This window comes from Gopherus flavomarginatus, chromosome 3, assembly GCF_025201925.1.
Source record: "Gopherus flavomarginatus isolate rGopFla2 chromosome 3, rGopFla2.mat.asm, whole genome shotgun sequence".
Lineage (NCBI taxonomy): Eukaryota > Metazoa > Chordata > Testudines > Testudinidae > Gopherus > Gopherus flavomarginatus.
This window is the reverse complement of record NC_066619.1, coordinates 17,361,669-17,374,782: the sequence shown is the minus strand read 5'-3', so window position 1 is coordinate 17,374,782 and position 13,114 is coordinate 17,361,669. Positions and strand designations below refer to the sequence as shown.

The 13,114-nt window shown below is 42.7% G+C and overlaps 1 protein-coding gene across 3 annotated transcripts in view; it reads right to left on the bottom strand.

Annotated features, from left to right (window-relative positions):
• ME2 (malic enzyme 2) overlaps window positions 1-13,114 on the bottom strand; it is a 49,656-nt gene that overhangs the window by 32,213 nt on the left and 4,329 nt on the right. For 2 of the 3 annotated variants that reach the window (XR_007773258.1, XM_050944718.1), the window contains exon 2: window positions 4,874-4,995. Coding sequence is in view for 1 of the 3 variants with exons in the window: in XM_050944718.1 (XP_050800675.1) it covers window positions 4,874-4,981 (108 nt within the window). In the remaining 2 variants the exon portion in view is untranslated. Of the gene's footprint in view, window positions 1-4,873; window positions 4,996-13,114 lie in introns of those variants that run through there. The other variant, XM_050944719.1, reaches the window with a different exon arrangement.

Here is a 13,114-nt window from a genome sequence, read left to right as displayed (position 1 = left end):
GTTTGGTTGAAGTAACAAGGCCATTATCAATATTGCTTTTGACCTTTCCTGGGCTGCCCTAACAATAGAGCTTGAAAGCTGGACTTTTGAAACAAACAAATTCATTTAACTTATGCATTCGGCATCTGTGGGAACCAGTTCATGGGCGAAAAGGTAAGAGCAATTCAATTCGTATGTTTGCCAAGCAGTGAAGCAGGTAGAGGAATTCTGGGGTAATGGTCACAAAAGGTGGGGGGTTGGGATCTGGGTCTGCAAATTTCATCAGTTGGCATCTTACAGCTTTTAATATGGCATTTAGTTCCCATTATTATGGGTTCCAAGTCCCAAGTAGTAAGGGAGACAAAATATTAAGTAACATAAGTGAATGAGATTGCAACACAACTAGACCTGCCAACAAAAGATCCTACAATGAGATGACAATCTCAGCAGGTTCACAATAATGGATACTAAAGTCTGTTATTTATCCATGCATCAGTGCAATTTTTCCTCACACCACCCGTCATTGGTCTCATCTCCAATACAGCAAGACAGTCTAAGCTGGAAGGGTAAATCAATTTCCATCCCTCATCAGACATTAATTTCTCTGCTGAGCTGCTGAACAAGGGACCCCATTTAGTATTGCTACTTGTTCCCTAACAGACAAGTGGTATCACCTAGTCGTTTCATAGAACCAATCAAACAAGTGCCAGAGGATAAACTCCTCATAGACCAGAAAGCTCTTTATTTCATTGTCATTTGTCTGAGTTAAAATTGATACTGTGAATTAAGTGCGACAACAAATGTCTTCCCTTCAAATATTTTGCTCAATTTATCATAAAACTACATCCTTCAAAAACAAAATGTAGAAGCTACTGCCACAAGCAATCATGTATTGTTTTCCTTTCTGACCACTGGTGCACTACCAGTGCTTGGAAAAGCTTGAGGGCTTTGAAATAATTTCCACTAGTCTGCCAAGAGCTTTTAGTTCGGAGAAGTCACAAGCCTTTGTACTTTGACAAATCACATAATTCTCCTCACACTTCACTCTCGACATGATTTTAGCAGGCGCTCAGTTTCAAAGCACTCGAGATCTCTATCTGTCTAAGAGTTTATACAGCACTCATCCCTGTGGTATCTGAGCACCCTATCATATTATATAAATCCACGTAAGTGGTGTGAACAAAGACATATGTTTTGTCTTCTCCCTCTCCTTTCAGGGTTCGTTAGGAGTCACTTGTTATATCTCACTATTCTTTTCTCCACCATTTCAGAAGCAGCAGAGTAACGAATTTTTTTTCTCCTGTTATGGGTAGGATATAACAAAGAGACAGGTGTTATATTTCCTTCCAAGCCAATCAAGTTTGTGATCTTTCTCATTTCTTACAGAAGGGAGTTCACAGCCTTGGACCAGCTGCCAAAAAAGGCTGTCTTAGCTCTCATTACCCCATCTTACCTCTTGAGAGTTTCATTGTCCCCATAGATTGCAGCTGCCCTTGAAAATCTCCTTCTGCAGTTAAGAGGCTGCTTTCTTAGGGTGCAATTCCTCCCCAGTGCAGGGGGCCAACACAATGTCCACGTACAACTGAAGTCCCACTTAAACCCTGTTTCTAAGTTGCATGAAGACCTTTTGCTGGCCCTCTTCATGAGGGTGTTTCACACTGAGATGGCATAGTTCTAGCCCTCAGACAGCTAAGAGGACTCAGAGATAGGCCTGGTCTACACTACGCGTTTAAATCGATTTTAGCAGCGTTAAACCGATTTAACGCCGCACCCATCCACACTACGAGACCCTTTATATTGATATAAAGGGCTCTTTAAATCGGTTTCTGTACTCCTCCCCGACGAGAGGAGTAGCGCTAAAATCGGTATTACCATATCGGATTAGGGTTAGTGTGGCCGCAAATCAACGGTATTGGTCTCCGGGCGGTATCCCACTGTGCACCATTGTGACTGCTCTGGACAGCAATCCGAACTCGGATGCACTGGCCAGGTAAACAGGAAAAGCCCCGCGAACTTTTGAATTTCATTTCCTGTTTGCCCAGCGTGGAGCTCTCATCAGCACGGGTGGCGATGCAGTCCCAAATCCAAAAAGAGCTCCAGCATGGACCATACAGGAGATACTGGATCTGATCGCTGTATGGGGCGACAAATCTGTTCTATCACAGCTCTGTCACAGAAGACGAAATGCCAAAGCATTTGAAAAAAATCTCCAGGCTACACAGTGCTGCGTGACAAGCGTAACGGAAAGCCAAAGAATCAAATGGACGCTCATGGAGGGAGAGAGGGGGTACTGAGGACTCCAGCTATCCCACAGGCCACAGCAGTCTCCGAAGACTATTTGCATTCTTGGCTGAGCTCCCAGTGCCTGTAGGTTCAAACACATTGTCCAGCATGGTTCAGGGTATAGCTCGACAATTTACTCCCTCCCCCACCACGTGAAAGAAAAGGGAAAGAAATCGTTTCTTGACTTTTTTCAGTCACCCTATGTCTACTGAATGCTGGTGGTAGACGTGATGCTGCAGCAGTGAAGAGCAGTATCCGCTCCTCTCCTCTCCCTGGTGGCAGACGGTACAATATGACTGCTATCCCTCATCACCATCAGCCCGCGAGTGCTCCTGGCTGGCCTCAGGTGAGGCTGGCCAGGGGCACCTGGGTAAAAATAGGAATGATTCCTGGTCATTCCCAGTAGATGGTACAGAACGGCTGGTAACTGTCCTCATCATAGCAACTGGGGGCTGAGCTCCATCAGCCCCCTCCCTTTCCTGGGTAAAGAAAGATTCTGTACTGCCTGGACTGTCATAACAGCGGGATGCTGGGCTCCTCTCCTCTGCACCGCTTAATGTCCTGCCTGGACTGTCATAGCAGCTGGAGGCTGCCTCCCCCTCATTTTATCTCACTAACAAGTCACTGTTTCTTATTCCTGCATTCTTTATAACTTCATGACACAAATGCGGGGAACACTGCCACGGTAGCCCAGGAAGGTTGGGGGAGGAGGGAAGCAACGGGTGGGGTTGTTGCAGGGCCACCTGAATGCCATGTAGCTCATCATTTCTGCAGGATCTGACACGGAGCAGCGGTGCTCTCTAATACACTGGTTCTTTAGTACACTTGCCCCATATTCTAGGCAGGACTGACTATTTTTAGAAACCACAAAGGAGGGATTGACTCAGGGAGTCATTCCCAGTTTTGCCTTTGCGCCCCCGGCCGACCTCAGCCAGGGGCACCCATGATAGCAGCAGACAGTACAGAACGACAGATAACCATCATCTTACTGCCAATTTACAATGGCAGCAGATGGTACAGAACGACTGATAACCGTCTCTGCTATCATGCAAAAGCAAACAAATGCTGCTGTGTAGCGCTGCAGTAACGCCTCTGTTAGCGGCATCCAGTACACATACGGTGATAGTAAAAAAAAAAAAAAGCTGAACGGGCTCCATGGTTGCCATGCTATGGCGTCTGCCAGGGCAATCCAGGGAAAAAGGGCGCGAAATGATAGTCTGCCGTTGTTTTCCCGGAGGAAGGAATGAGTGACGACATTTACCCAGAACCACCCGCGACAATGATTTTTGCCCCATCAGGCACTGGGATCTCAACCCAGAATTCCAAGGGGCGGGGGAGACTGCGGAAACTGTGGGATAGCTACAGAATAGCTACCCACAGTGCAACGCTCCGGAAATCGACGCTAGCCTCGGACCATGGACGCACACCGCCGAATTAATGTGCTTAGTGTGGCCGCGTGCACTCGACTTTATACAATCTGTTTTACAAAACCGGTTTATGTAAAATCGGAATAATCCTGTAGTGTAGACATACCCTCTAAGGTTAATACTTTCTACCACTTGAAACGCGAGATTCAAAGCTGGTCTCACAAATATAAAATATTGGTCTTGCGCTTTAATGTTTCTTGAAATACTAAAGCCAAGCTGGAATTAAACTTGACAAAAGCAAGAGGATAATCAGACAGATGGGATTTTTAATTCATGATGGGGGACGGAAATATAAATTCATGGTCCATTTTGGTCAATTTCACAATCATAGGATTTTAAAAATTGTAAATTTCATGAGTTCAACTATTTAAATCTGAAATTTCACAGTGTTGCAATTTCAGGGCACAAAGGAGTTGTGTGTGTAGGGAGGGTTCGCAAGGTTATTGTTGGGGAGGTTGCAGTACTGCTACCCTTACTTCTGCACTGCTGCTGGGGACGGCGCTGCCTTCAGAGCTGGGCAACTAGAGAGCGGCGGCTGTTAGCCGGGCACCGGGCTCTGAAGGCCGAGTCGCCGCCAGCAGCAGCACAGAAGTAATCGTGGCAATACCATACCATGTTTACTTTTGGGCTAATGCTGGTGGTAACTCTGCCTTCAGAGCTGGGTGCCCGGCTAACAGCCGCCGCTCTCCAGGCATCCAGATCTGAAGGCAGCGCAGAAGGGTGGTAATACTGCAACCCCCCTAAAAAAACCTTGTGACCCCCTGTAACTCCCTTTTGGGTCAGGCCCCCCCCAGTTTGAGAAATGCTGGTCTCCCCTGTGAAATCTATATAATAGAGGGTAAAAGCACACAAAAGACCAGATTTCAGGGGGGAGAGCAGATTTCACAGTCAGTGATGTGTTTTTAATAGCCATGAATTTGGTGAGGTCCTAGTTATGCCATTGGAAATCAGGGATTTGTAGGAATGAAAATGTCTTTGTTGCTAGCCCTGATATCATAGTTCTACGATATTAGACTTTACATCACCCCTGAATCCTCAGTCTTGTATACCTTTTGTGGCACAGATCCAGCACTGAACAGAACGAGCCCCTGACCTCACATCAGTATAAATTTCAATCCCAGAACAAGGTCCACAGGACTGTTACTAGCTGGAGATAAGATGTTTGATAAATGCATGCTACTAACCTTGTTTGTTCTTGGGTTTAACATCAGCGGCTTGCCTTTTTCTTTCGTGTGCACAGTGCGACATGCCAGTGCACAGGAAGTGGCAACTACTCTTAATCGGGGGAGCATTTCTTATAGTTCACCTGAGAAAAAGGAAATGAAATAAATCAAATACAAAAACATTTAACCACACGTTCACATTTCCATGCCGGCTAACATGAGAGAGAGAGAAACCGATACACATCAGATAGTGCTATCCTGGGGAGGCCTAGGCCTATAACCAATAATATTTTGTGGCAGCCAGTAAGAAGAAAGCGGAGAGTATCTCTGTAGAAGGGAGGAAGAGGGTCTTCACCTTCTGACTTGGATTTGTGGCTTGAGCTGCATGCACATGGCAAAATGACAGGGCTTGGACCTGAGTCTCAGTGGGACTCGGGCTCTGTCCCCTACCGGATCCTAAGACCCAGGTCCTGAGTGCTTGCTGAGCCATGTCAGACTGATTTGCGTGTGGACAGAAGTGGTGGTTGGGCTCAGACTTGAGTGAGAGCCCGGGCTTACTGAGCAACATAGACAGACCGTGAGTCGACAGAATGTTGGAAAACTGGTGCATTTATTATTATACAGGGGACTGTATTCAGTCAGCACGTGCCACAAATTAGCTGATATTTGCACTCTGTACTTAGAATAGAAAACTGCTGCTGGCCAATATTGACCTTTTAATGACGACCAATGAACTTGCCACCACTGTAAACACCAAGGAGGAGAAAATTATATAGGATAGTACAGAAATTGACAATGTAGGTTGAATGTCAGGAAAAACTTCCTGACAGAGAAAATATATTGGCCTGTGCTATAGTCTCCTATGGGAAGTAATGGAAACCCTGTTACTTAGCACATTTAAAACTAGACTAGAGAAAAAGTAGTAAATGTAAAATAGGCAAAAAACAAGATAAACTAACAGGTCTCTTCCACCTCTAGACTCTTATTTCAGTTCTTAAAACATGGAACTCTACTGGGTATGCATTTCTGCAGGCTATAATTTTCCAGAGCCTCCTTGAAAGATCCTGTTCGTGTTACCTTACAAACCCTGAACCTAATCCTGTGAAGTGCTGAATGTCCTCAGATCCCATTCAGTTCGATTATTATTTTGATTGTGGTTAGATTGCAAGATCTTTGGGGCAGGAACTACCACTTACACATCTGTACAGCACCTAGCACAGTGAGGTGCTGGCCTGATAGGCTTCTAAGTACCATCATAATATAAATGTTTAATAATAATTGCAACCCCAGAGGCCCCAAATAGCGTTGTGGCCCATTGTGTCAGGAACAGTCTAACGAGCTTACTGTCTAAAAAGACAGCAGATGAAGGATGCAGTGTTGACAATCCTCAGAACTTCACAGTACGGGGCCAAGGGTAGCAGATTTTTGTTATATTTTAATACTTTGCTCCTGTGTTACATCAACGCCAGGCTTTCCCAGTCAAATACAGAGCTGGGTTAGCTTTCACATGCACACACATTTGCTTTCATAAGGCACACACATTTGTTAAAGTGAGCAATAATATGCTCACGAGATCAAAACTAACTGAATAATAAGTTGCACAGGGAGCCACTACCTAGTAACAAATTCAAGACTATCAAAAGGAGTGTAAGCCATTTTTGAATAGTGAAATGCTACCTGGTTTGGTTTTTTTAAATGATTTATAGGTGGACCACAAATTATATTAGGGAACAACACTATTTTAATCAAACATAACTTGAATATTTGCAGCAGAAGTTATCTTGGTAGTCCATCGATCCGATGATGACAAATCTGTGCAGATCATCTATTGCTGGTCTCATGGTGTGCCCTCTGATGACTGTACAAGCCAATTCTAGAGGTGCACATTTTGCTGCAGATGGTGCATGGGAAGTTCGTGGTCAGTGGATTGTGCGCTGCTGATGCTCTGTGACGTCGTTCGCATGCCTCTTGTAGACACCGGCAGCAGTTTTCCTCAAAGGCTATGCAGGTATTTCTGACTGTTGCACCCCACTGTGTTCTGTCGCTGGCGGCGTCCTCAAGGTCCCTAAGTTTGATACTGCTGTACTGCAGATTGGCTTTGATGGTGTCCTTGTAATGCTTCCATGGATGACCTATATGCCGGATGCCCTGGGAGAGCTCACCATACGGAAACTGGCGGGGGATTCTGTTGGCATCCATGCGGCTGACAAGACCGGTCCAACATAGCTGTGACTTCATGATCATCATTTTGATGCTTGTCATCTGGGCTCTCTTGAGGACCTCGAGATTGGGCACTTTGTCTCGCCAGCGGATCTTCATGATGTTGCGGAGACAGCGCATGTGGAATGCTTCAAGCTGCTTGATGTGACACCTATATAGTGTCCATGTTTCACATCCGTACAAAAGAGATTAGAGAACAACAGCTCTGTACACAAGCAGTTCTGTTGACATCCGGATGTTGTGGTGGTTTAAAACTTTGACACGCAGACAGCCAAGTGCCTAACTTGCTTTGGATATTCGTGCGTTGATCTCATTATCCAGTGATCCATCACTGGATATGACACTACCCAGGTATTTAAAGTTCTCCACTACTTTAAGATGAGTGCCATCAATAGAGATACTCGGGACAGAAGCATTTGATCCAGGTGCAGGTTGATGAAGAACTTCTGTCTTTCTGAGGCCGATAGTTAGTTCGAAGAGTTGCGAGGCCTCAGCAAACTTGTTGACAACGTGCTGAAGATCATTTTCAGTGTGAGCCATGAGGGCACAGTCGTCGGCAAAGAGTGCCTCAAGAAGGAGTTTCTGCACTGTCTTAGTCTTTGCATTCAGGCGACCGAGGTCAAAAAGTGAACCATCGTGTCGGTATTTCAATTATTTACCTTGGTCCAGATCTTTCATTGCATGGTTAAGGACGTAGGCAAAGAACAGGTTAAATAGGACAGGAGCGAGAACACATCCTTGTTTCACGCCACTGGTGATGCTGAAGGGGGCTGATGTGGCTCCATCAGACAATACTTCGCCTGTCATGCTGTCACGAAAAAGGCGTATAATCTGGACAAATTTTCTTGGGTAGCCAAGTTGTGTTAGAATGGTCCAAAGGGCTTCCCTGTTGACGGTATCAAATGCCTTTGTCAGATCTATGAAGGCAGCATACAGGTGCATGTTCTGTTCAATGCACTTCTCTTGTATTTGTCTGACAGCAAACATCATGTCGACTGTGCTCCGGCCAGGTCGGAAACCACATTGACTTTCAGGTAGAGTTGCCTCGGAAATACTGGCTATTAGGCGGTTCAAGGTGATATGGGCGATGATCTTCCCACCAACGGAGAGGAGGGATATGCCTCTATAGTTTCCACATTCTGCTTTGCTACCTTTGCTCTTGAAAAGAGAGAGACAATAGTAGCGTCGCGGAGGTCCTCTAGTATGTTTTCATCCTCCCAGATGCTGATGATCATGCTGTGGAACGTTGCTAGTGCTGCTGTACCTGCTGCTTTGTATATCTCTGCTGATATCCCATCTTTTCCAGAAGCTTTTCCTGATCTCATCTGGCTAACAGCTTTCTTGATCTCATCTATAGTGGGCGGAAAGTCAAGATCTGTCAGAGCAGGTTATTGTGGAATTTCATTGAGGACATTACTATTCATGGTTGATGGTCTATTGAGAAGATTGCTAAAGTGTTCTCGCCATCTTTCGTTGATGCCTTCTTTATCTTTAACCAGCGTTGTGTTGTCTGATGAGAGCAATGGGGTGGTCCTTGGTTTAGAAGTTATAATGTCTTTTAAAATTATCTAATCATCTGTTAAATACTATATGATGTAAGGGAGATACCATAAAGTATAATCTGATGATAACAACTTCCTTGAAAACCGTTCAAAAATATCTAACAAAATGTCTAGGAAAATTATCTCCCTCTCTGCCCCCCACATATTTGCATTTCTGCATTGCCCACAGAGTAACTGACTGGTCAACCACACACCTCACTTGGAACCGGAAGTACACAAGTCAGCCAGTAGCAGACACACACACAAAAAAGGCAAACATAGTACAGTGCTGTTTTAAATGTAAACTACTAACAAAATGAAGGGAAAGTTTAAAAAAAAAAAGATTTGACAAGGTAAGGAAACCGTTGCTGTGCTTATTTAATTTAAATAAGATGGTTAAAAGCAGCATTTTTCTTCTGCATAGTAAAGCTGTATGAAGTCAATGCTCAGCTGTAAACTTTTGAAAGAACCATAATGTTTTGTTCAGAGTTATGAACAACCTCCATTCCCAATAACTGAGGTTCTACTGTAGCAGAACGCTACCCCTATTTACACAGCAACTGTACTCAGTTTCTCATTCACTGCTCCTTTGTTTGTATCTATATGCCTTTCACTTTAAGGAAGAGTGATTTGAAGCACATACGCGCAGTGGGTTTGCTGTAAAGTATATTAGTTTAGCGTTTGCAGACAGAGTAATGGAAGTCTCGTTAGCTTTAAAAACAAATGCTGCTTTTAACAGAGTAATTCCTCACTAGGTGGGGGGTGGACGACTAAACACAGCTGGCCTGTCAGAATTAATCAGCAGTGCTGACAAAAATAACTTTGTGAAGAACAGGGTCTGATAAAAACAAAATTAAATTCATGCTACAAAACTGTCATCGTTTGGGCATGGCAAATTCAGTTTTGAGTAGAGTTTAAATTCCAGCCACTTGTTTGCCATTATTATGCAATTTCAAATCAATGCTCTGTACATATGAAGCCAAAAATTACTTGAGATTGCAATGCAAAAGAAACACTTAATATACTGTCTGAGACTGGTTTCATTTTCTCAATACTAAATATTGTAAACAAGGAACCGTAATTAAGCCAAACAAAACACCTCACCCTGTAATTGAATTCAATTACCTAACTGCAATGAACAAAACAGTACTCTCTTTCCTCTTTTGAATGCAGGAGATTTAATTCCAGGTACTGTATACCCCAATAAAATGGATTAGTCACTTTTTTTGCCCTGAACTCTCCTTCCCCAGGTCTATTACTTATTCATTTCTATTTCATCCTATCTCTCTTATCATTCCCCTGAACTGACCTCCCTTGTTCCATTCTCTTCAATTCACTTCCTCATTTCCAGCTCATAAGGGCTAAATCTTGCTCCACAAAACTCTTTGACTTCAGTGGGTGTTAGAGACATATTCAAAGGCAAAACTTAACCTTATTTTTTTTTCAAATATAAATGAGAGCCACAGTTATTTATTTCTTTATAAAAGTTTAGCAAGACAAACAGGCCCATGGAGGCAGAGCCTCCAACTGAGAAACTGATGGATTGCGCGTCTATAAAATTACAATTTGCATTTGCAGCACAATAGCTGTTCAGATGAAGAACAATCGTAAGGCAGTGCTAATACATTTTAAATAGTTTGTAAGAGGGTGCTGGAAGGTTTTGTAGAAGAGTGTTTTTTAAAAGAGAGGTCTGAGTTGAGGTGGTATGTTTTGGTACATAAGATAACCAGAAGAAGGAGGGAAGTCAATTGTGTGGGAGGAAAATATATAAAAGGAAGCGAAAACAGAGATGCAAGCAGAGATGCAGTTGTGAACAGGGATAAGAAGAGAGAACACAGGAACTGAAAGAGGAATAAAATGTCATCTAAAACCTGTCAGCATAATCAAAACTAGACCTTTTTTCCCCTTTTTACTTTCAGCAACTGATAGGATAGTAAGCAACAGCCCTAAGCAGAACTGTGTTATACAACCAGATTTGATTCAATATACCCAGTAATTTTTAGCACAATATTGTTTACATTCTGTGTCACTGTTTAAGTTAGTCTGCATTCTTCAGCATATTGGATGACCGTTTTCTGCAGTGGAGTATCTTATCAGGAGGCATCTGGCCAGTTCAAACTAATTATTAGTATTATACAAGTGCACTTATCTAGAAGCAAATGTTTTTGTTAGCACAACTACGGATTTGTTAAATTTCAAAGGCTGCTTTTAGGGAAAAATATTCATTATACTTTTAAAAGGTACAATTACATTCCCAGTTGAATCATGTAATTCACAGAGCCAATTAAAGCAAAGTCTGCTTCAATTAACATTGAAGTTATCTGGGTCACGAATTACAGCTTTAATACTTCTAATAATTTCAGCAGAGTTGCAATTCATGTTCAAAGGCTTTCAAGCCATCCCTCAGTTTCAATGACAATTGATCATAAAAATAATATTTCAAGTATTTCTTCCTATACAAAATTTCAGAGTGCTGGGATGAACAAATTAGTACAATTTTCCTTTAGTATAGAGCATGCCCTTATCGATAACTAGAATCGATAATAAACATTTTAAATATAGGGTGAAACTCTTAATTTAAAGGATTGAACAGGCCTCGCTAAGCTTGCTGAGTTTCTAGGAAAACATAATGCTTATTATATAGTACCACCTTTGGCCCAGCCAGCAAAGTCCCATACAGCAGGAGCAATTGTTTTGTGAATCTGTAGAGTCCTGAATCATGGCTAAGCCCCTTCACTTTCAGTTTAAACCAATTTTTACTGAAAAATCCTTGGGTTTTACAAAATGTATTCTTCAGTTTTCTTCTGATTTTCACCCTACTTTTGTATCATTCAAATACATAAAAAATAACTTGTTTTACTAGGAAAATTCAATACATTGCATGAGATATATGTATTACTGTCATAAACAGATAGTTAAGGGTTAATAGAACAGAAGTACTTCATGTCTCTTTTGCCTGTAAAGGGTTAACAAGATCAGTGAGCCAGGCTGTCACCTGACCAGAGGACCAATCAGGGGACAGGATACTTTCAAATCTTGAGGGAGGGAAGTTTTTGTGTGTGCTGTTAGATTTGGTTGTTGTTCACTCTGGGGGCTCAGAGGGACCAGATATGCAACCAGGTTTCTCTCCAATCTCTCCGATACAGGCTCTTATAAGTTCAGAATAGTGAGTATTAGGTAGATAAGGCGAGCTAGGCTTATGTTTGTTTTCTTTATTTGCAAATGTGTATTTGGCTGAGAGGAGTTCAAATTTGTATTTTGCTGAAAGGATTTTAATTTGTACTTGTATACTTAAGCTGGGAGGGTATTCCCAGTGTCTATAGCTGAAAGACCCTGTAACATATTCCATCTTAAATTTACAAAGATAATTTTTACTGTTTTTTCTTTCTTTAATTAAAAGCTTTTCTTGTTTAAGAACCTGATTGGTTTTTTTTTATTCTGGTGTGAGACCCCAGAGGACTGGGTCTGGATCCACCAGGGAATTGGTGGGGAGAAAGGAGGGAAGGGGGAGAGAAAGGTTAATTTCTCTCTGTGTTAGGATTACTTTCTCTCTCAGGGAGAGTCTGGGAGGGGGAGAGAGAAGGAGGGGGGGAAGGTGAATGTTCCTCTCTGTTTTAAGATTCAAGGAGTTTGAATCACAGTGATCTTCCAGGGTAACCCAGGGAGGGGAAGCCTGGGAGAGGCAATGGTGAGGGAAAGGGTTTTCTTTCCTTGTGTTAAGATCCAGAGGGTCTGGGTCTTGGGGGTCCCCAGGCAAGGTTTTGAGGGGGGACCGAAGTGTACCAGGCACTGGAATTCCTGGTTGGTGGCAGCGCTACAAGTACTAAGCTGGTAATTGAGCTTAGATAAATTCATGCTGGTACCTCATCTTTTGGACACTAAGGTTCAGAGTGGGGGTTTATACCATGACAATTACGATAATACATTACTCTGTAGGTATATGCAAAGCCGCCTGTTGAACTAAGGCTGTGTATTAGTCTAGAAGATACACACAATAGACAAAAAGGCACGCACGCAAACTCTGAAGTGCGTGTGCATCTGAACGTACTGATGAATCTCACACCCACCACGTACACATTTCAAGCTGTTAGCAGAGAACAGTTTAAAGATTTGACACACTAAAATGGGAAGAAAATGAAAATCTGTATCAGACGATGTTTCAGAGCACAAGGAAGTATTTGAAAGTTTCAAAACAACAAAAACAGAAGAAAAGGATGAAGTTGAGTGTATGCGCTGCAAATGGTGTGGCCCAATTATTAAATGTAAATATTTACAGGCCAATAGTTCCAAGTCTACAACAATAAACTGTTTATTCAAATTAAAAGTTTTATTTGGGGATTAGAGATGGATTGTTTTCTTAAACTCAGAGGTGGCACTGTGTTTTGAGTTCTGTTTCAGTTCTGCAGCAAACCACACTGATGAATGGAATTCAAAGCATTAATCTACGGGATACCTTTCCCCTGTCCTTCTATCTACCAAAATAAACTCCAATATTTACCCA